Source organism: Podarcis gaigeae (assembly GCF_964106915.1).
Source record: "Podarcis gaigeae genome assembly, chromosome: 2".
Classification (NCBI taxonomy): Eukaryota; Metazoa; Chordata; class Lepidosauria; order Squamata; family Lacertidae; genus Podarcis; species Podarcis gaigeae.
In genome coordinates, this window is record NC_139679.1 from 65,261,342 (window position 1) to 65,286,241 (window position 24,900).

Consider the following 24,900-nt stretch of genomic DNA (forward strand, 5'->3'; position numbering starts at 1 on the left):
GGTGCATGGCATGGCCACCGTTCCGGGCACCCATGCAGCTAACTCTGCCACTGTTACCAGTATCTACCCTGCAATATTTTAGGCACCAGACAAAGAAGATTTTTATTTACCCAGGCAAATGAACTTATCATAAATTTTAATTGATCACGTGACCTTATCAGTTGCTTTATTATTGTTAGTTGTATTGGAACATGTTGTACCCTAACCTTGGTTTCCTGAAAGGATGGTGGACAGTTTAGGAATGTTTTAAATTAAAAAAACAAGCAAGGGGTAGATCTGAATCAACAATAATTACTGAATATGAATAAGGGAATGAGACAGTCATTGTAGTGTAATGGATAAAATTTCATACAGTCCTCAAAAATGTCCTCTGATCTCTTGAAATGTTTATTTTCTCCCATGAAAGAAGCTTCTGTCATTCTGTCCCATTTTCAGGGTGCTTTAGAATGTCTTTAGTTTGTATTTATAACACTGATGAATGCAGGACTGAGCTTACCTTACTGTTGCAAGCTGGCTGAAGGTGCTGTGCATATATATTTAGTTCTATTCAGTAGGGACATGGGTAGCACTGTGGTCTACTCTGCGGTCTACCACTGTGGTTGGCATTTCAAATCCCCATCATAGGGTGAGCTCCCATTGCTCTGTCCCAGCTCCTGCCAACCTAGCAGTCTGAAAGCATGCCAGTGCAAGTAGATAAATAGGTACTGCTGTGGCAGGAAGGTAAACAGCGTTTCCGTGCGCTCTGGTTTCTGTCACAGTGTCCCATTGTGCCACTAGCGGTTTAGTCATGCTGGCCACATGACCCAGAAAGCTGTCTGTGGACAAACGCCAGGTTCCTTGGCCGGCCTGAAGGCGAGATGAGTGCTGCAACCCCATAGTTGCCTTTGACTGGACTTAACCGTCCAGGTGGTCTTTTACCTTTTTTCTATTCAATCTTTCTTCCAGCAGTCTCTAACCTCTCTGGATGCTGGTGCTACTTGATCTTAATAGCTCCATGGCATGAGTTACCTCATGATGCCTTTCCCCTGGGAATTAACTGAAGCACCAGAAGTTGCAGAAGCTGGCTACCGGGTGTCTGAGACTGGTGCTCTTGCTGGTTTTGTTTTTAAAGGAACAGCTTCCTGTTATTTATTCATTCCTTTCTTAAAAAACACACTCACTTTCCGCACTGATTTATTTACAAGGAAAAATAACAGTGAACAACTGTCAAAGACATGGTAGGTGCCTCCTCTAGCTTCTTACACTTACAGGAAAGCCCAGATGAGGCCATAAGAGGACTTTCTGGAAGTATAGATACCCGGGAAGGCTTTAGAATGAACACCAAGGGTGTAGGGTGGAAGGGTGCTCCCCAAAGCCCCCCGTCTCCTCAAAAGGAAGTGTAATTTCTATTTCTCCTCACATCTCTCATGTGGGCCTCATCCTTCAGCATCCAACAAGGTGCCCTTATGCACGAGCATCTCCTGCACAGCTGGGAAACCATGTGGCTGGGGCCTGATTGTGTAGCCTCACCCACGAAACGAGCCCTGCTCCTCCTGGTACCATGCCAATTTCAAAGGAAATAAACACACGCTTGGGTCATTCATATGATCTTTCAGCTGTGCAAGAGCTGGTCATGGATAAGTAGCTCCTGTGCGGCTGGGAGGACACCCAAAGGTCACATTAGTCACAGACCGCCAGACAGGTGAGAGCTGCAGACAGACGACCTCTGCGGATATGGATGGCTTCTTTCTTCTGCAGACCCTGCAACATTGAGTTCCCCAAGCATGAAGATGCTCCGCTGGGATGGGAGGCGACTGGTAGTGTGTCTGGGGTGCCAGTGTTTGCACTGAGGAAAGATGACACTCAGGAAAGCCATCCTAAAACGCCTGGACAGCAAATTGTAGATTATAGGGTTAACAGCAGAACTCAGATAGAAGAAAATGCCTAGAAGAGGGGAAACAGCAGAAAGAAACAGGGAGACAACTTGTGAGCTATAGTTCCTCTGCTCAGCTTAACTGGCTGACAGGAACAAGGCTAGTCTTATCAGGTGGTGCATTTACAGCCCCTGTTTCTGCCTAATTAAAGGCAATGTTTTTCAGATATATTAGCTGCACTTGTTCTCCAAGACAAAAATTATTGCAGTGCTGTCAAAGAGATTACAGTGCTCTAGTCTGAATACAAAGCAGTTAAGGGAAAGGAGCTGTTATGTTCAAAGCTTGTGAGAAAATGATCTGCTACACCTTGGGACCAACCTAAATTACCACATGACAGCTGATAGCAAACCTGTGTCTTTCAAAGACAGGTCTGCCTAATTATATATAAATTAAGGAGTGTGTGTGTGATTTAAAGCTGGAGTGGGGAAACTTCAAGAGCCGCCTTTCCTTCTGAGCAACCTCCCCCCCCCCTTCTCATATGCCAGCAATGACTGGGGCCAGAGGCAAAAGTGCGAGGAGCAATGAATGCTTTGTTACACACAGCACTCTATCCTCCATTCAGACAAGCAGGAAGCACGAACAGGGTTCATCTGTCATGGTTGTGGTGTATCTGGTATTCAGCCATCATAATGGACTTCCACTAAATACTTGAGTTGGCTCGGCTGGTGGTTATTGCACCCTATGTATTTGCATTGTGTCTGCAGCAGTAATAGAATTAGGTGCTTATAAACCTACAACAAGAATTTCTATCATCTATCATCTATCTATATCTATCAATATCTATCATCTATCCATTTCTTCCTTGTACTTTCTAATGAGATTCCTTGCTTGGCGGAGAAATCAGCTAAGAGAACGTCTATATTAGAGATGGTCTAGTAGCAATAATAATGGGTTTTGCTTATTTTATGAGTAAAAATGCTGAGTGTGGGTCACGATGGCCTTAAGAAGTCATGCTTTTCATACAGATACAGGTCCAAGCAACTAGCATTGTGGCACCCTTGCGCCTTCTCTGTTTTCAGAACCTTAGCACAGATTTATATTATGGTCTTTAAGTCACATCTAAGCTATCAAGGACAGAGGGAGAGTATTTGTATTGATTTGCAATATAATGCTCCCCCCACCTACAATAGCACAGGAGCACAGACTTTGGAGGAAGAAAGGCTGGAACCTTCATCCAGTAGTGGACAGTGGAGTGGTGGCAATCATCAGAGGTGGGTTTAGGGCAGCATGACTGGTTCTGCTGCACTGAGCATGGAGCATGAGCAATGGATAGAGCAAAATGGAAGACAAGAGATGGGGCAAGGACTGAATTTTGACCTTGCACAGGGCGCTGCTGAAATTTGAAAGACCAAAGTCCACCCTGACTTCAGTCACCTGCATCACTGCTGCATACCAGGATAGCCCATTGCAAATGTACCAGAGGAGCCAATTCTGTGCTCCTGTTAGTGCATTTGCACTGCACCAACCCTGCCACCACAGCACCTCTCTGCCCTGGTATGCAGCAGCAACATGGGTGACCAGAGGTCAGGTGAGCACCCCACATCACCCCAAAGTCTGCTACTGCCTTTTGCCTGACCCACGGCCCTTTGTAGTGTGGAAGGGAGGAAGAAAACACATTTTCATTCAGCAGTTGATGTTCACTGGAGAACATTCTTTCCAAGTCTCAGTTTATTGAATGATAGTTTTCATTGGTTTATCAGAGGGTCATTTTATGTCATTCTGACTCAACATAACCATCAGAGTTTTCTTTTGGGATGCTTTGCTTGTGCTGAACAAACTGTGAGACAAAGAGAAAGTTACCTGACACCACATGGATTAAGTTGAACATATTGGCAAGAGGTTCTGTCCAGTTTACGACAAAGCTGTAGAAGAGTCGGTCTGTGTGGAACGGAGCCCAGCATATGCCAAAAACGATTACTAGGACAACTGTCAGAGAGAGAAGAATGAGGGAAGAGCAAGACATACAGGCTGCTATTTTACTGCATCAAACCAGGTGATTCAAGAAAGCAAATGAATACTTCAGATAGCTTCCCACTTTAATCAAACAGAAATATTTTTTTTCCCATTTGTAACATTTACTTTCCTCTTTTCTGTTTTGCTCATACAAGATGAAATTAGCTTACAATAAAAGTTTGATTCTACACTGATATCAGGCTTCAGTATGTCATTGATATATATTTTAAATCAGTGTGTCATTTTACAAGTGGAAATAAATACTTGACTGGTTCTTATTGAACATTCTACTTAGAATAAGTGAACTCTAGACAAGCCATTGCCAGTGCAAATTTGGAAGGGGCTGTATAGACTGAAGGTCTGGCACTGCTTCTCATGGGACATTTTATTATTTTATCAGAGGAATGGGCAAATCTGTCAATTTTGGTCTCTCACCGTTCTTTTTCTTCTCTTTTTGGTAATATTAAGTTCAGTTATCCACATTCCAACATCAGCTTGTGATTTAAAAAGAACTCATCATGAAAATTCATCAGCATGTTAGGCAAATTTATCTTAGTATGAACATTTTCCTTAACATAATGCACTTTGGATATTGTTTTCACAGATATATGCCTTTTATGCACACTTTACCATGCTGCGTGCTTTTATGTACATATCACTTAGCTGCAGGATGACAGCATATTGTTTTGGGAAGTGTGAATCACATTTAAGTGGAAACTGAATTAAGATTCTGCCCCATCCCTATTTTAGCATCTGCCACATAATGTAACTACGAGATGCAAGACTTTCTCAGGACTCCTGTATCTGTTGGTGAGCTTGGCCTACATGTAGATTTGGAAAAAATCAGTCCTGTGCCTGCATAGACACCAGATCTATCTCACCCACAGGTGCAAGAGTCCTAAAGTCACTTTGGGTTGCCTTGGGCAAGATATAGTGACACTATTGTTGCTGTTGCTAAAGTAATAATTACCATATTTTTCGTCCTATAGGGCGCACCGGCCCATAGGACGCACCTCGGTTTTTTTGGGGGGGGGAATGAATAAAAAAAAATATTTCCCCCCCCAGCCCCGGCTGCAGCCCCAAGCCTTGCGGACACCCGCCCAAAGCACGGGAAACCCTCCGGAGGGCTCCCCGTACTTCGGGCGGCAGGCTGCCGCCTCAAGCCTCACGCACTCGGCAGGAGGTGCCACCGGGCGCACAAGGCTTGCGGACACCTGCCCAAAGCAGGGGGCGCCCTCCGGAGGGCTCCCCATGCTTCGGGCAGCAGGCTGCTGCCCGCAAGCCTTGTGAGCCCACGGGAACTCCCGCTGGCGTTGCAAGGCTTGCGGATAGCTTCCTGAAGCCTGGAGAGCTAGAGGCATTGGTGCGCACCGACCCTCTCACTTTCCAGGCTTCAGCGAAAGCCTGCATTCGCCCCATAGGACGCACTCACATTTTCCCTTCATTTTTGGAGGGGGAAAAGTGCATCCTATGGGGCAAAAAATACGGGATTCATGTATGAAAGTGGTTAAAATTGCTTTGTACAGTTCTTTGTGGCTGTAATTGCATGGAAGCTTCCAAGTCCTTTTTCAAAATTAATCACAAGCAGAAGTGGAAAGTCCTGGTTCAGGGCAACCCAATGCACATCTACTAAGCCAGGGATTGTCAACCTGGTCCCTACCACCCACTAGTGGGCATTTCAGGATTCTAGGTGGGCGGTAGGGGGTTCTACGGCACAAGCTGAATGCTCCTTCCATCGAGCACTGGTGGGCGGTAAGGAAATTTTACCATCAAGAAAGATACATTAGTTGGTGGTAGGTATAAACAGGTTGACTACCCTTGCACTAAACAATAAACCTCATTGAATTTGAAGGGACTTACTCCCTGGTTAGTAGTACAGGGTTCTGGGCTTGGTTCCTGAAATACACTGCACATACATACTCTGCATCTCTGATTAAAAGTGCAGAGACACAGTGCAAATAGGGATTGCCATGTTTGACTGCCATCTGGGAAATGTCCCCGGGAAATAGGGATGTCTGGTAACCTTATCCTAAAATACATTATCGTACATTGGCCTGCCTCACATTCATTCATAATGCAAAGCACAAATTTGTTACTTACATAACATCTTAGTGACAGACTTTCTGGATGGCCTTTTAACATTAATTCCCATTTCATCTACTTCCAAAGAACAGTCTCCTCTCAGCTGGTAATTGGGGGAGAAAAAGTCAGGAAACATTGCTGTAGGAATGGATCTAACAACATCAGTGAAAATCAGCCTGTCCTGGAAAAACTGGTGGAAAGTATTGTTAAAGATAAAACAACATATAGAAAAACAAACATGACCACATTTGGAATACTGTGTAGTGTACAGTTAAGATCGCCTGTAGTGTACAGTTAAGGATATTGCAGAGATAATCAGACATTGTTGGACTTCAGTTTCCATTATTCCTGACTATTGGTCCTGCTAACAGGGGCTGATTGAACTTACAGTGCAGCAACCTCTGGAGGCACTAAGTTAGCAACTCCTAGAATTGTAGAGTTGGAAGGGACCCTAGGTGTCATCTTCTAGCCCAACCCTCTGCAATGCAGGCATCTCAGCTAAATCATGCATAACAGGTGGCCATTCAACCTCTGCTTAAAAACCTTCATGGAAGGAGAGTCCACCACTTCTCATGGGAGTCTGTTCCACTGTTTAACAGCTCTTACTATCAGAAAGTACTTCTGATGGAATCTTGTCCAGTCCACAACATGCACAAATGTCCCATGCTGCAACATGTAGAACCAAGAAAACAGGGGTGTTCCACCCATATAGGTAACCAGACAAAGCAAGCATGCTGAAGGCTCATGGCAACATTAAATTTGAACTCCTTTGCTTGCCAGAACCACTGGTGTTATATATATGAAGTTTAGTTTGTTTGTTTTTAATCCATGGACATCAGCTTGGCACCAGAAATGGGGAGTGGGTGGGTTCTTTGGTAACCCTGTGTATGTATCCATCAGCTCTGGAGCTTTCAAAAAAAAGTACAACATGTACTGATGTAAGCTATACTATTTTTTGCTTAGGCTACCATTGATTCGCAGTGAAATAAGGCTTGTTAAGAAAGCTACCCTTTTAATTACTAAAGTGCTGTCAAAAAGTCTTAGAAAGAGAGAGAACTCTGAACGCCAGGAGAAACAGAGAGAAGCCAAGAAAGCCATTTTCTGGTACTTTGCAAATGACTGTCAGTGAACTGGGATCTTCACCTCCTCCAGCAGTTCATTAGCTCAGAAAGAACCAGAGGTTTATTGTGCCAATTTGTGCTCTCCACCCCTAGCGTCACACAGAATCTTATTAACAGGATAAAGACAATGAACTCAGGGAAAGGGGCATCACATGTGTAGAATGTGCAAAAGATTCACAATCACTCAGGCCAACAGCTGAAAGCCAAGTAAAGCAAAAACAACACCCCCAAATTGATAAGGAATAGAAGGGAGAGCAATAAGAAGCACCATATCAAATATATTCTAAAACTGCATGTAAGAAGAATGACAATGTTCCATGAACACAAAATTCCATTTGGGCGTTCCAATCCCACATGTGATCAGAATCATTTCAGAGAGAGGAGGGGTGAACAGGCTAGCTCTGCCCTGCCCATTACCATCTTCATCACCTTACTGAGTCAAAAGCAATCATCTGCAGTCAGAAGCCCATTCGTCTCAAGGACTGGGGCGGGGCTCCCCACTTCAGGAGTTATGCCTCTGGTTCATGAAGGGTCTGACAATAGGGGGCAGAAATAGCAGACACATCCCTGCAAGATGGATTCCAATGTCTGAATTGAGTTTTAGTTTCAGCAGTTAGCTAAATGCAATAAAATTTATAGAACCGGAAAAACTAATATCCCTTGCTTCCCACAATCCTCTTATTGATGTGGTGGCAAGTAATTTTTGAAAATGAAAATAAAATTCACTTTATACTGCCACAATGGGTTGGGTCCAGACTTTTTTTACTTGGACTGAGGGTTCTACTGAAGTTATTGTGAAGTTAGTTGTGACTAATAGGAACTGAATGCTATTAAATTAGCCTGGATTCAACTCCAGCCAAAGAAAAGCACAAAATGAAAAGGTTTAGCTCAATTCTGAATTTAATGGCAAGAGATTATGGTTTGAACAAGTTCAGATAAATAAATTATTATTTATTTAGCTGAATGAGATGCATTATAAGAAAGTATGAAAATCCCTGTCCAAGATCCTGTATGCATTTTATTTTCTGGTGAATGGATTGCAGAGGCATCTGTTCTGTGCTTTTTAAACTTCATTTTTTTCCAATACAGAAAGATGTACTTACACTTAACCTTTTCCATGGTGCTTGAAAAAATGAGTGTATAGCAGGGGGTGGTGGAGGACACAAAGGAGAGCTGAGTGGGGAAAAACCCATCCTAGAATATCTCGCCTCTATGAAACCTCTGGTGAAAAGTGGGGTACAAGCATGCATGGGGAAATAGAATTTATTTATTCTTATTGTTCATTTGTTATTTTAATTTCTATCCTGTCTCTCTTATGTATATCACCACCAAAAGCTGCTGAGAACAGCAACACTGCAATACAGAAGTTTGGTTTGATTTTAAATCAGTTTTATATTTACAATGGGCCTTAAAACCTGGTCCTAACCATGTTTCTATGCACCAGTGATTGTGGGTTGTAGCTAGACACAGTTTAACTAATGCAGGTGGTAATCCAGAACGGGAGAGAGGAAAACCAAAGGAAAACAAACCATCATTTGCCAACGCCTTGCTGGGCTCATGCTACTTCCTGGTACAGTTGTATCATGTGCACCCTGATATTCACCACTTAGAAATTCTAACCCCCCCCCCCAATGGATCTCAGACATTGGCAAGGGAAGGGTGACTTAGGTTTCTGCCACAGCAGAGAGAAGGCCACATATCTTCTTCCAAGGTCAGACCAAGGTGTCTACCCTCAGAAGTGGTATTCTAAAACATTCTTCAGGACACCTTCCCAGGGACCATTGTAGGACCAGTCTTGACCCAACCCTATGACTGGTATAAGATCCATATCAGCGCTCCGGGATTGCAATATTCATCACAACTAATTTTATTCTGAATCACGCCCACCATGTAGCTGTGATCTATTACAAAACCAAAGCAAATTTAAATATATGCCCAAATCCTACCTAATACCTACGAGAATACTTGAGCAAAAACAAGGTGCAATAGAAAGACATTTATTTGCTATTACTAATGGTGATTAATTACTAATCAGATGGCAAGGCATTCTTATTGAGTTTTGCAATGATAAGTGTTTTTAAATAATACCTTGGAAAGCAAAACGTTCTGTAGCTTTTAGAAAGCAGGCAGCTGGATCTAATAGGCAGAATACTGTAAAGTAAAGCTGCACTTTCAAAAAATGGCTAAAAAGAAGTGTAGATAAGCCTCTTGTCTGGAAGCACAATATAGGTTTCCCATGATTTCTGTGGGCTCTGTCTTTGTCTCCACCTGCTTTATGCTATTGGATTTATTGCTCATAAAAGCTCTTTTATGAGCTTTTAAGCTGTGGTCAATATGAAATCATTTCTGTCATTTATCAACTCATCACAGTCTTCCTGTGTTTAATATACTCGAAATTCATTTCTGTTTGGTAATATATTTTTACTGCTTTAACATGCAAAGCAACTAATGGCTGCTATTTTTGCTACATGATTCAGTGGCTGGCCTTTTCTGCCTGAAAGTTTTTTCCCCACCCCAGAAAAAGCCATGGAGTATTTATTGTGGTAGCATGGCAATAAACTTGAAAAATGCTCCATAGGAAAAAATATATTTTGCCTACATATTTATTAAATAAAAACATAGTCCCATATTGCAATTAACCTTCAGGCATTTGCGAACACTATATGACTTTTTATTATTACTCTGCATTCCTTGCAGCAAAACTCTTGGGATTTATAATATTTACAGTTTAAAACGGCTATCATGCCATGAGCTGAATAAAGTTGCATGAAGCTGGTGGGATTTCAAGATTGTACACTTACACTTAAGGGTGCAATCTTAAACATACCTACTGCTATGAACACAGTGGGACTTCCATGGAATTGCAGTGTAAATTGACTTGGATTTCAGTTTCATGAATTGCATCAGAAATATCTTTGTAGTAACAATGTGTACGATCTCATGGAAATCACTAATGCACTTAGGGATCATCCATACGACCTATTTACTGGGCAAAGCTTATGTAAGGGTTAGAATAAATCTAGTAGTGATTGGCAGAGCAGAATGGGGTAGGGCAGTGTTGCTCACCTGGTTTCCCAGTGTGGGGGACACTGTTGGTAACTGAGATGGAGAGAGGTCAGGGCTAGGTGAGGAAGCAGGGATGCAATAGAGGTAAAGCAGAATAAGTATTGGATTGGCTCTGCCACTGTGCCAGCACCAAACTGACCTCTCTGCTGTCACACCCCTTCCCATATCCCTATCAAATACCAGTAAAAAGGTAAAGGGACCCTTGACCTTTGATTCAGTCACGGACGACTCTGGGGTTGTGGCACTCATCTCGCAGTAGCAACCTCTATTTTGGGAAGCCAGGTGAGCAACGCCACACCACCCTGCTCTCCCCCCACCGACTGCTTCTGGTTATATTCTGATTTCTTTGCCAGGAGGATATTAAAAAATGAGCATGCATCCTGATTTGCTTGTAGGGTGTTTATGCATGTTTCTGTTAGTCATTTGTTCAACTCACACTTTTCAATGCATTTTCCCATTGGTAGCAAATGGCATGAGTGTATTGATCAATAACGGTATAATCAAGGAAATGGCAACCAGCCCTAATCCTGTTATATAATGTCCTGGGATATCAATGTTGCTGATTAGCAAAAGTTCTAAATACATAACTCATGCCTTCTTCCTTCCCTATAAGTTTACTGAGATTGTCAGCATCATTTTGTTTTTCTGCCAGTGGAGGAAAATAACTCATTTGCAATTAGTTTCTAAATGATTGAGAGCTGTATGTTGAAAGGCTTTCTGTCCCCCCCCCCAACCTCCACTAATTAATGGAAGCATTGTGTGTTGAATGCTAGAGCATGCTGGTGGGGAATGAGTGATTACTAGGGATAGACAAATCTGTCCATTTTGGTTTCTCTCAGTTTCTCATTTTTCAAATCTTAAGTTCAGTTCTCCACATTTACACATCAGTGTGAGGTTGGGTTTTTTTTTAAGTCCTCATGAAAATCAGTCGGCATTTTATTGCCAGTTTCTCTGAATATACACAATTTTGCATGATTTTTTTTTGCCTAATATGCACATTTTTGCAAATTTCCCCACATAGAAAGTATTTTTTGTGCATTATATTCTCTAATCAATGCATTTTTATGGACACTTTACCTCAGCACAGTGTTTCTCAAACTTTGGTCACCACATGTTGTTGGTCTACAGCTCTGACCACTGGTCCTGCTAGCTAGGGATGCCTTAGTATAAGCATTTTCGTACAAATTATTTTGTGTACAATCATGATTCTATGATTCATTGGAGTCCCCATGACTGCTATTTAAAGAACAAAAATCAGGCTGACACATAGCATCTCATTTAGCTTGGCTCTCTCCAAATCACCAAAGGGGAAAACCCCCAGCCCTAACTTCTAGTGGACATGGGTGAAGAAAGTTGTGTAAGGTTACTTCATTTTCCCCAACCTGGAATACAAATTGCTGCGCCTACCACAAATATTCCCTGTTTTTTCCTGGGCATAACTGTAAAATCAGGTAACTCGGGTCAGAATCTTCCATAACTCAACTAGAACATGACTATTACAGAAGAGGCTGGGTCAACAAGGGGAAATCTGTCACTTTCAGTTTCTTGTTTTCCCATTCTTCAATTCAGTTCTCCACATTCCCATATCACTTTGCATTTTTGCTTTAACCAAATATCCTCATGTGAATTTGCACACAGATGAAGAAGAAGAAGAAGAAGAAGAAGAAGAAGAAGAAGAAGAAGAAGAAGAGGAGTTTGGATTTGATATCCCGCCTTTCACTCCCTTTAAGGAGTCTCAAAGCGGCTAACATTCTCCTTTCCCTTCCTCCCCCACAACAAACACTCTGTGAGGTGAATGGGGCTGAGAGACTTCAAGGAAGTGTGACTGGCCCAAGGTCACCCAGCAGCTGCATGTGGAGGAGCGGAGACGCGAACCCGGTTACCCAGGATTACGAGACTACCGCTCTTAACCACTACACCACACTGGCTCTCTGTGTGCCGCCTTTCCACAGTTCAAACCATGCTCAAGGTGGCTTGCAACATGAAAAGAAAAATCACAAAATTACAAACGTAACAAAAGTAGTCATAAACAATAAATAAAACACCAAAAATATACAACGAAACTGAACAATTTCCATATAAATCACAAGATCCAAAAATAAAGATACAAGAAAACCAACAGCAACAACCCTCCCCTCAGTAACCCCCCCAAACAATACCTCAGCCCAAGAGTCTGTTCAGCAGCCTTTGATCTTACAGTCTCCCCTAATATGCACGTTTCTGCACAGCAGTTTTCTGTAACATAATGCATTTTTGCATGCTCTTTAGAATCATAGAATTATAGAATTGGAAGGGGCCTGGAACACCATTCACTGATATATGCATTTTTGTGCACATTGCTTGCCTGGAGAATCTGCATTGCAAAATTAGGAGAAGTGCATTTTTTTCCTGCTTCACTTCATGTATTGTTTTAGAAAGTGTGAATCAGGTAAGTTCACCTTAAATGCAAACTGAACTGAACTTCTAACCCATCCCTACTCTCAGCCGACCTTTTAAAGCTTTCAGGGTTCTTGCAGGTTAAATAAATCCTACTTTCCCACTAAGGTTTCAGGATCTCTTGTCACCTTTGCATTCAAATCCTCACAACTAGAGAGAAAGAGAGAAGCTTGTTGTGAAACAGAACATAATGGACACAAATATGGTGCTAGGGTGTGTGTGTGTGTGTGTGTGTGAGAGAGAGAGAGAGAGAGAGAGAGAGAGAGAGAGAGAGAGAAAGAGAGAGAAACGTCACACTCTATGTGATTATCTCAGTCCACAATCAAAGTGTTATCTTCTCTTTCTGAATGAAATGGCATATTTCCCTGTTCCACACAGAACAGGTCAGGATGAAAGCCTGTGCAGAATGAATTTGATGCTGGACATGCAAGGAAAACAATACTTTTATACATAATAGGATTAATCCCTACTTACATGCACCTTAATCTTACAGAACCAGCACCAACACAAAAGGTGACGTTTAGATCAGTGATTCCACTGCTGTTGCCTTTTGTGAATGAAGCCAGAAGAATATATCATAATGGAAGAGCATACGCCATAAAGAATAAAGCATCTGTATATAAAAGGCTGAAATGGTAAGCAAAATCCTTTTCAAATCATCCGAAAAGCTCCTAACTGTGGATTTGGTGTAAGGTTTGACCTAGTGGGTTTTTACTGTAACACAAGAAGTGACTTCATTTTAAATGGATTATTATCTGAAAAGTGTCTGATGCTGTTATAAAACACCAAGACAGCCTTATGGTGGGTTTTGATTAAGCAATTTCTGTAGGATCCCTTTGAAATAATAACTTTCTGCCTGTATGAGGGCAGAGGGAATCATTTTGTGGCAATAATCAAACAGTAAAGTGCACATGTGAAATTGTATCGTACAGTTATGTGGTATGTTTGTGTGATCTCATTCATAGGCAATATTGAGTTCAGTGGGACTTATTTCTGAATAAACCTGTTTGAGATTAGGCTGTAAGAAAAAGATGAAAAGTACTAAATATTCTTTGACTGATTGCACTTTTATTCTAAATCAACATGCACTGGCTAAATGTTGATTTAAAAAGCAAACTTACACATGGATCCTTTTGCAAATGTGAAAAAGGGTGAGGCTGAAATAGGAGTTGCAAGAGTGCTGGAAGAAGATGTGTGTTATTTTTAAAAGTCATAAATAGGTCGGGCAAATGGGTTTCCATTAATTATTGGGCAATGAATGGTTATGGGAAGTGAATGTCCGAAGCATTACTTCCACATGGCAGAATCTAAACTTCTGTTGCATTGCCAGAAAGATAATGGTAAGCCAGTAGAGGCTCAATTTTAAAGAGTTTAAAGTACAGGATGAGATGATTTAAGATGAGATGGACCATTAAAGAAAGTTACACAAAAAGAGGATGCAGGACTCACTTTCATCCCCATCAGGCAGTAGAGCACACTGATGACACTCATTGGCAGCACGTAAAAGAGGAAGGAGCTTAACTGGATGATACAGTTGTAGATCCACATGGGCTGAACCACAGCACACGTTGCTGAGCCAGGGACTTCTGTGTGATTTGGGAAATACTGCAGTACGATGCCATGGGTGCTGGTGTTGGGAAGAGAGAAGAGGACAGACAGGAGCCACAGGGCAATGATGATCCTCAAAGCGCGCCGCCTGGTGCTCTTCAGCTTGGCTCGGAAGGGGTGCATGATGGCCACGTACCGCTCTATGCTGACTGTGGTGACGTTCAGGATGGAGGCGAAGCACACCGTCTCAAAGAGAGCCGTCTTGAAATAGCACCCAGCCAATCCAAACAAGAAGGGGTAGTTGCTCCACATTTCGTAGACTTCCAAGGGCATCCCACAGAGCAGGACCAGCAGGTCGGAAATGGCAAGGCTGAAGAGATAATAGTTAGTGGGCGTTTTCATGTTGCGGTGCCTGAGAATCACCAGGCACACTAAAAGGTTGCCCGACACTCCAACTAGGAAAATCGAAGCATATATCCAAGTCATAGGCAGGAACAAATGGCTCCGTCTGGGTCCATATAAAAAGGTAAGGTAGTCCTCAGTGCTGTTTAGGTATCTTCTAATCAGTGGCTCCACTTCTTCCTCTGTTTGGTAGACACCTGAAGATATGTTTGTGATCCAATCCATTGCGGGTATAGTGGATGAAGAATCTCTTTCCAGGCTCCAGACTGACCTAGATTGTCCAAGATTTTCTTGTTTCAGATGGCTCACTTTTCCAAGTAAAAATGGGACAGAACAGAACAGAGAGATAGAGCAATAGAGAGAAAGAGAGAAATTATGGGGAGAAGGTCTGGGGGGAGGAGAGAGAGAGAGAGAGAGAGAGAGAGAGAGAGAGAGAGAGAGAGAGAATGTCTTTTCAGACTCAAAAGCATAAAGGCACTGAGAGAAAAGAAGTGTGTGTGTATATATGTATATACAGATATGTGTATATGTCTGCCTTGGCTATTTTAACTGTTCACTTGTGAAGAGTCCCTTCGATAGCAAGCTCCTCCCTTCTCCCAGATACTCATTGGCTGGCTACGTGAATCAAATGACATGTTGATCGAGCTGGTCTTTGCTTTCCTGACAGTTACAGTCACTGAGCTGGGAGTAAAGGTGGAGGGAAAGAAGATAAGAAGACTAGAGCATTGAATCTGAAAGCTTTGGTGTAAGGCCACCTGTAAAATTCTTCACCTTTTTAGAGGCTAAGTGTCCCTGTGGGGGTGGGTGCAGGCTGTGTGCTGCAATCAGAAGTTCTGTTAAAGTGAATTATTTTGGCTGGAAGTTGGCGTGGTGGTGTTAAAACACTGCAGTTTATAGGTTTATTCCCTTTATAGATTTGCGTGTTCCACGTTAAGCAAAGAGGAATAAGCCATGGCAATAGGTTGGCTTTTCATTGTAGAGATCTATTCAGAGAGCAGTCCTCTGCATTCGTCAGTTTCAATGGTATTAACATAACACCAGTGCAAGCCTGGAGGTGGAAATTCACCACATGAGAGCACTATATCAGTGCAGATCTGGGGAAGTAGAAACCCTGGAATGTATTTTAAGGCAATCAGCACAATGCCAAGAACTGCATGCTGCATATAATGCGGTGTCAATTTTTTATAACAGCAACAACATGATCCTTGAGGATAGTTCTGAGACCTGGTGATCCAGAGTGTGGGATCTCACACCTTCAGTTCATCTCTGACCAAAGGGAATAAATGTTGCTCATATTTTTTAAAAAAATCCAATTCTAAGCAAAGCAAACAAAAACACCCCACCAACTAGCAAGGTAGATTAGAAAGTTGCTTTCCAAAGTGATTGGCATGCAGAACATTTTGTGGGGAGTATTTCAAATTGGTTTAGGACTGTCATTTTTTTGTCAAGTGGTTTGGGTAATGGAAATGAGCATTAAGATAGGCATGCATCAGAATAACTCCAAGCAGTTTCATATGATTAGCCCTGTGTTATTTAACAATAATCCATGGTTTTCTGTTGCGTGTCAAGGCCCCCCAAGCCACCCCCAGGAGAATAAAGACACAAGGACACATAATGTTAGGTTAAATGTTAATGGGCAAAATTTAGGCCACAGCTTTATTGGTTACAGAATGTGAGCGGCATTGGCTTAGGCACTGGCATCAACAGACTATATCTGACTCCTGCCTGCCTTGCAGGAGGTCTGGTAAGGGTAAACCTCCAGTAGGGGGAGCCCCGATGATGTGGATCAACTCGAGCCCCCCTGGGTTCCTGCTGGGGTCGTGGCATGGCCCTAGCCACTCCCTAGGCTTCAAACAAAAACCACACCCCCGGATTCCTTTAATGGAATACCCTAGAGCATGGAGGGGCAGGTAGTGGCCACACCTCCCCTCCCCCCCCACACCACTATTCCAATGCCTAACCGCCAAACCTTACAAAGTTGTGATGATTGCTACGAGGTAGGTGGAAACCAAGTGGTGCGAGGCTGCCTCAGAATCGTGCCAAGGCTTAAATTGTCTCCACCAAGCAACCTGATTGGCCACCTGGCAACCTGACATGGCCGGTGTCTCCCCCAGCGCAATGCGGGATACCGTTCCGCCCCAACACTTTGGGAAGTGGCTAGGTGGCCGGACCACAACCTGGCCCCACCAGGAAGTGGACCCATTCTATATGAATACTAATTCCCATAGGCTTGTGTGCTTCCCTCACCCTGTTTCGTCACTATGCCAAAAAAGAGATCAAAGGTTCTGCTTTTCCTGCTAAATAAACTTCATTTCTCTCCAATGGAGAAACTCTGTGAACTGTAGTTTGTTTAAACCATGATTAGTGAGAACATGCCTTAGTGTCATAAGTTGGCTTCTTCTGATTGTGCTTTGGGCTGCTGGAAAAAATGGATGCTGTATCAAATAGGCTGGCAGTGTAATTTAGAGCAATCAGTGAGAGCAAGGACTTAACATTTTTAAAAATGAAAACTTTGTGGCTCATACAGTTTCTCAGCTATCGGCAATAATTTCCCCAAGAATAAAAGGCTTGATGTTACACAGCTTTTGCCTATTCACCTACAGTGAATAGTGCCTGATCTGATTAATGCCTGATCTGCTAAGCTAAAAACATTTTGCATTGAAAGCCAGAGAGCAATTCCTCAAGGGAAAGGAACTTGATTCAGAATGCTTCTGAGAGCATTATGAGCTGGGCAAATTCTTTTTCTGAGCCAGATAATTATGACCTTTAGAGACATCACTACTCCTGGATATCAGCTTAGGTATTCTGTTAAAAATCAGAATGGTCTCTCTCCCCCTGCCCCACTACAGGGGGAGAGATGCATGTGTTTAGAAGAGACAAAAATCTGGGTACACTTTGTGACAGGTTTTGGCAATCAAAAAGAAGCTTGGCATTTATTAGAAGTTCAGACAAATGCTTCTGCATTTGTAATCATTGGATTACAAAAGCAACTGAAAAGTTCAGACCGTGAATATCATAAACGAGATGCAAGGAATCTTGTGCTTCCAAAGTTCTTTCAGTCGCAAGAGACCAACCAAAAACTAATTAAATAAAATATGGTGGGAAGGAAAAATGTGTCACAGAAAATTTAGGCATTTTGATTGGAGCATTTCAGAGAATGGAGAATAGCAAGCGTAGCCGAAGTGAATATTGTAACCTGTTTGGGAATGCCTTGCGCGCTTCATTTCATGGAGCTAATATGATTTAAGACCCTAGATTTTTAAAATAGTATTTTTTTTAAAGACAGCTATAGTGATAAGATAACAGAGTCTTCAAGTTTAATGATGATGGAGAAAATAATTTCATAAAACTGTATCTCTCAAAAATAATTTATAACCTGTTAAGCTCAAAGGCTGAGAGAGCAGAAAGTGGGGTGACTGCCCAGAGTATTTGTTTTCTTCATAACCTGCCTGATTTTTTAATTTTATTTTTACATAAATTTGTAAAAAAGAAATGCTGTTCTGTTGGTATTCTTGTTGGAAGGCTGACAGGGAAACTTTTGCCGTTCATTTACTCTATACTGGCTAGGATTAACATTTGACAATAGACAGTGACTAAATTTCTGAAAGAAGGACAATAACATCTGCATTTATTATAAGTGATCGGGACATTAAAATGTTAGCTGTCAAATAATTTGCTCTCACCATTCTTCAGTGAAAACGGGCCCAAATGTAAAAGAATCCTTAAAAGGCTATAATGAGCCATTATTGAGCTACCTACTGACTATATTCGAAGAGGAAATGGATGGATAATTCATCAGTTCATCATTCACCTGGCAATCTGTTTAGGATTCTTTAATTTATGAAAATGGCTTCCATTATAAGAAGAAGCTTTTATACACCTGTTGGGAAGACAGTTGTTGTAAAATTTGGATATTGTCATTTAATGGGGCTTTTATATAAAAAATATTTTCCTCAGAATTTGGCTCTAACATTTCCCCCCCTGCTTATTACAGATCAGAAACCTGACTGTTCCAAGGAAACACCCTATTAGTAGAACTGTGTGATGTTCTTGAATCTTCATTGCAGGAAAGCAATGCTTGTGTAGCAACTTGCCCTGGAACAGAAAAATATTAGTTAAAAATCCAATCCAGTACATTTGTATCCCCCCAATATTGCAAGTTGCTGAGCTCATCACTCCTATCTATGCCTACACCCTGACTGGAGAATTGTTTGTCTTTGTTTATCGCCTGTGATATTGTACCATTCTGTGTGACAAAATATGGGGTAGAGGGATTTTCTTATTTCTGATGATCTTTCTATGTTTATTGGTTCCTCATTGATGCCCTTTTTCTATATCTAAAATTGATTCTGTCCTTTTGCTTTTAGGAAATAGGAGAGCCAAACATACTGCTGCTCTTGGTTTTCTGACACGGTTCCTGGTTGTTGCGTGAATTTTCTTTTATAACTTCTAACTAAAAGGATGTATGTTTTTCAGTGATTGCATTTTTATCCTCCAAACGAAAATAATAAAGAAAATGGAACTTGTAGCTTTATTCCTGGTGACATTTATAATATTCCTGATTTTGGTTCATAATCATGCTCGGGTGTCTTATAGGCCACATGAGGAAATACTGAAATATTGTTATGCATGATGTTTATCATTGATAATAAGTGTTTATCATAAAGTATGAACACCTCTGATTAAGTGTATGTATAGGATCTGATGGTTTTGTTGATATTCCCTTGAGTTGTGTGTTTAAATGATTTTCAGGTAAAAATCAGAATGTTGGGATATGAGTCCTACGCAGCTGCAAACAAGCCGCTCGATGTTTACATCACATGGTGGAGCTGACCGTGAGACCGGAAGCTACAGGGAATTCACAGGGATTTGTTTTTTGTGTAATAGGAGACCTTCCTGTTGTTCTTGTGAAGGAAGTCTTTTGCACTTGCTCAGAGAGAAGTCTGAGTGAACGGACATGTTTTGTACAGTTGCACAGTCAGAAATAAACCGTAGATAAAACAGACTTTCTGACTTTCTTCTTTCTCCTGCTGGTATGCAGGAGGAAGGGGGTGTGCATCTTCCACGCAGGGAGATGTCACCTATCAAGATCTTCCTGGACTGTGGGGAAGCCAGCCAGGGTAGATCACCGGCAAACAAGCCCCGGAAGCCGGGGAGAGGGGCCAGCCTCTCCCGAGGGGGCTAGTTTTCCAACACAGAATGCCAGTACCCTGACTTTACAGTTGAAACAAGAAAGAAAAGTTTCTAAGGCTTTGCACATAGAGCTGATCAAGTATAGTTTTCTCCTTTCCCCAGAAACAATCTGTCCCATTGGCCATTCCAGCCAGCCTGACAGAAAGAGTGAAAGCGAAAAGAACCCTTCTGGGTGCTGTTGGCAACCAAAACCAAATTCCAGGCCAAGGAAAGATGTTCCTGGTTCCACACAGCTCACATGCACTGGATGGCAAATCCCACAGAATTAGAGGATTCGATTGCAGAGCTGTGGGAGAGGTATCTCCAGACTAGGAACCCCCATTAAACTTCTCCATCAATGTTACAAAATACAAAATGAAGTGTGAGGCTGCTCAGTGTTGTAACATCAGATCAAACTAGCAGTACATTCCAGTCAGAAACACCCATTTGATGATGATTGTATTATTATTATTATTATTATTATTATTATTATTATTATTATTATTACAGTGGTACCTTGGTTTTCAAACTTAATCCATTCCGGGAGTCCATTCGACTCCTGAAACCATTTCAAAACCAAGGTGCAGCTTCTGATTGGCTGCAGGAGCTTCCTGCACTCAATCAGAAGCCACAGAAGCCAGACATTCAGCTTCTGAAAACGTTCACACAAACTTCCGGGTTTGCGGCATTCGGGAGCCATTTGTTCGACAACTAAGTTTTTCAGGAACCAAAGTACCACTGTATTATTTGCCATACTTCAGCCAAAGATGACTGGGAATTTTCACAACATAATAATTATTATGTTGGCTGCAAGGAATATATAAACCTGACAATGAGCAGGTGTGAAACAAAATGTCCACAAGGCAAAATAGTCGTTGTCGTCCTCCGTCTCACTTAGGCTAAGCTTGGTTTATATAAGTTTGAATCATGAGGGCTGTTATTCCTTCCAATATTAGAAAAAACAACAACACACCCATAAACACAACATTATTTATTTATTTATTTTTGGTGAGTAGGCATTCCATACCCGTTGCTTTCAGACCATCTGGTGCCATATATCTGCCCATGGCACAGAAGCCAACAGAGAATTTCTAAAGGAACTGTCAGATGAGAAAACAAGTGCAGATTAAACAAAGAGAATAAATGCATTTGTCAATGTCAAAGCACATGATTTGAGAAGGAAGCATCAAGGCTCTCATCAACAGCTGCACCTAATCACTGTACAACCTCATCTGGCTACTGCAGTCATTGGAGCATCTTTGTAGAAATCATGTATTCCAGATGATACCAGAAGTTGCAGAACTGCATGAAAGCCCAAGCGTCAACACTCCTTTTTGTGAAGTGAGACTATCTGACTTTCTCTTAACATTCTTAAGAATGTAAGAAGAACCTGCTGGACCAGGCAGGTGAACCATCTGGGCCATCTCCTCACAGAAGGATCACTTACCCCCCCCCCGTGGTTCCCAACAACTGGTGTTCAGAAGAATAAGGCATCTGACAGCTGCCCATGCATCCAAGCAAAACCAAAATTATGGAATATTATGCTCTTATGTCTTCTCCCATGTGTCATGGCCCCTTGATGTTTTGACTGTTTTTCACCTCCTGCCATTGCTCAGTTTACCCGCTTGCCTCTAATCTTCTTTTCTGCTATCGCTGCACGTGCAAATCAATGTGCCCACTTTTCTTACCTGTCAACCAGGTACACCAACAATCCTGTTGATTTTTTTTCTCTGTGTGTACAGGTGTTTTGGGAATGAGCCCAGAAGAATTTACTAGTGTTAACAGTCACCAATTGGATGTCTGTGGGCCAAAGTTGGTCTCCCCCCCCCCCAGATGCTTGTCAGCATAGAATCAAAACAAATGTGAAGGAAGCAGCATCTATGGAAACAACTTGATCTATGTTTGAGATGGGGTTAGGCAAAAACAAACCCATATTTGAACATTTTCCAAAGTGACTAGCTGGGAAACCTCGTTGCTGGCACAAGCAGTGGTGATGCTTACATTTTGAAACACCCATCCCTCACTCCAACACTTTATCTTACTTCCTTTACTTATTTAGTTGCTTACTATACTTACTGATCTCATTTCAGCTCCAATGGCTCCCAAGGTCATTTGCAATAATACAAAAATATTAAAACTATTCACAGCCTGAACAATTCAGATCTAGAAATATATCTAAAAACTTGAGTTAGAACAGCAGAATAATTGAAACAAAAAAAAATGTGAGTAAATGCAAAACAGGAGCAACAAAACCAAATCTTGCTTAACCTAACTACTGAAGGCATAGAGATATTATTTATTTTCACTCCTCTCTGGGAAGACAGAAGAGCCTGTGTTGGCCAAATGTCCAGAGAGAGGGAGTTCAAAATGACAGGGTCCACCACAGCAAAGGTTCTGCCCCTTGAAGCTCATCTGGCATTCCATATGTGATGGTTCTTGGAACAGGGTTTCATTGGCAGATTGTAATGCTGTGTGGGGTGGGTTTCATATGGAAGGAAGCACTGATACAGACTCAGACTCAGCCATGTTTGAAACAGGAGATTCCTAGAACATGTTTAGTGGTTTACATATTTCATAGTTTTTCTGGTTGGTTGGTTTTTAAAAATTGTTTTCCATATTTATGTAACTCTGCAGTCCTGGTTCTTTTCCTGCTCTCTAGATACGGCACCTATTTTGCGCTATGACCCTCCCCCCCCGCATGGCAGTCATTTTGTGGCTGGTAACCACATCCTTAGAATGCCAAATATGCCCAAGAGCCCTCAAGCACATCTAAAGCCCAGGGAAGAATTCGGTTTTGGGGCCATGAAACCGTGATTGTGGAAGCTTTTCATGTCTTCATTTCATATACAAATAAATAGTCATTGTCAAAAGAGAGAATTGAATTATAAATCTGCTGCCCATATGAGAATTGCAAGTATACGATTCTACTACCTGAATTTTTTTCTCTCATTAAAGAGAAATAGCTTGGGGAAGTTGAGCTGCATATCAATCAGATCAAATCTTGGTGTATATGGTGTGTGTGTGTTTTAAACATCAGATTAGAAGAAAAGTTTCCGAGCACAATTCAAAGTGTTGGTGTTGACCTTTAAAGCCCTAAATGGCTTCGGCCCAGTATACCTGAAGGAGCGTCTCCACCTCCGTCGTTTTACCCGGACGCTGAGATCCAGCGCTGAGGGCCTTCTGGCGGTTCCCTCACTGCGAGAAGCAAAGCTACAGGGAACCAGGCAGAGGGCCTTCTCGGTAGTGGCGCCCACCCTGTGGAACGCCCTCCCATCAGATGTCAAAGAGATAAACAATTACCTGACATTCAGAAGACATCTTAAGGAAGTTTTTAATGTATGACATATTAGTGTATTTTTGGTATTTGTGGAAGCCGCCCAGAGTGGCTGGGGAAACACAGCCAGATGGGCGGGGTACAAATAATAAATTATTATATATTATACATTATTATTATTATTATTATTATTATTATTATTATTATTAAAAAATAACCAGGTGAACTTGCTGGAGTTATTTATTAAACTGGACCCCAAACTTTAAATAGTGCAGAACAGTGTTCTATATTACAAGCGAAATTGTGTGTGGGAGGTGGGTGGGTAATAAAATTTTTCAACTTCACAAATTGGTGGACTTGCTTCTTCTTTGTGTTTCCTTGTAGTGTTTAAACATCCAACTGATTATGCCTCTTAACAGGCAACTGTGAGAGTAAGGTTTAAAAAAAGGTAATGGACCCCTGGATGCTTTAAGTCCAGTCAAAGGAGACTATGGAGTTTCGGCGCTCATCTCGTTTTCAGGCTGATAGAGCCGGCGTTTGTCCACAGACAACTTTCCAGGTCATGTGACCAGCATGACTAAACTGCTTCTGGCACAATGGAACACCGTGACGGAAACCAGAGAGCACGGAAATGCCATTTACCTTCCTGATGCAGCGGTACCTATTTATCTATTTGCACTAGCATGCTTTCAAACTGCTAGGTTCGCAGGGGCTGGGACAGAGCAACGGGAACACACCCCGTTCTGGGGATTTGATAGCTGTGCAAGGCCTCTCCCTGATCCAGTTCTGGGCCCAATTTGACAGTGGATTCAGCACCAAGACAAGTATAATCACACTACTTATTCAAATTTTAAAGAGGTGCTGGCCCATCATAATATAATTGACTATAATATAATTCTTCTGGTCTTAAAAGTATATCTTGTAAAGGTACAAGTATACAGAGAAATCCACTAGCAGTTTACCATTCTAGCTCACCATGCTATACTTTACCATATAGCATGTAACTTTCAGTGTCACTGCTGATACCTTGTGCTACACTCCCAGAATACCTCACACTCCTGCTGTGAGTGCAGCCTTGGCTTTATACCCACCACTGCACATAGACACATTCCTTAGAGAAAGGGAGGAGAGGCATTTAGTCTTGGACCATTTCTAACCACCCTGTGCAGCTGGATCTTTCTCTAAACAGAATCCAGGCATGGGGAATGGGCTGCTCAAGACATGTCGGTGAGTGGAATTTCACCAATTTATCCAGATTACACCAACATACACCAAACCTGCTGATGCACATACCAAAGTAGTAATGAAATTAGACACAGGGTTGTATCTCATGCTGGTCCTGTGGTTGGCTAATGGGGCAGAGGCAGCTGCTTCGATCCCCTGAAATTGCAACACACCTCCTGGAAAGCGTGAACATAATGATGGACTAGCATGCTTTCTTTTCTTTTTCTGACCAGTGCCTTCTCACCCATTCTTTACGTCCAAGATCATAGGACAAATACACTTGCATTTACACAAGTACTGTAAAGAGCTGTTTTCTCTCACTCCTGAGGTGAAAATTGTGTGTTTTTTGTTGCCGATAAGTGTCCTGGGCAAAGAACAGGTTTGCAAATAATATGGTTGGGCCTGCGTGGGAAGCTGGTAACTTGATGAGAAAAGCTATTGCTCAAGTGTACCAACTTCAGAACAGCAAAACAAATTGGCTTTGTAATAGCAAACAATGTACAGCTCAGCTCAGCTCCTTTTGAATGGGAATGACACCAATTGAACCCGACTGTGCATGCAGTACACCAAGACAAGTCCTGCATGTGTCTACTCAGAAGTAAGTCTTATTGAGCTTAGCAGTGCTTACTTGCTCTTGTCTGATGCCTTGCTTAAATAACTGATTGCTTTTTCTCCCAAGGGAAAAATAATAATACTGGTTACGTCCAAC

General features: G+C 42.0%; 1 protein-coding gene across 1 annotated transcript; it reads right to left on the minus strand.

Annotated features, from left to right (window-relative positions):
• Positions 1-1,295: 1,295 nt before the first annotated feature.
• On the minus strand, positions 1,296-14,937 carry NMUR2 (neuromedin U receptor 2). Its single transcript, XM_083728745.1, has 4 exons — positions 14,021-14,937; positions 5,967-6,051; positions 3,714-3,839; positions 1,296-1,923 (listed from the first exon to the last, which is right to left on the minus strand). The coding sequence occupies exons 1-4, from the start codon at positions 14,744-14,746 to the stop codon at positions 1,664-1,666; spliced, it is 1,197 nt and encodes a 398-aa protein (XP_083584871.1). The 5' UTR covers positions 14,747-14,937; the 3' UTR covers positions 1,296-1,663.
• Positions 14,938-24,900: the final 9,963 nt, after the last annotated feature.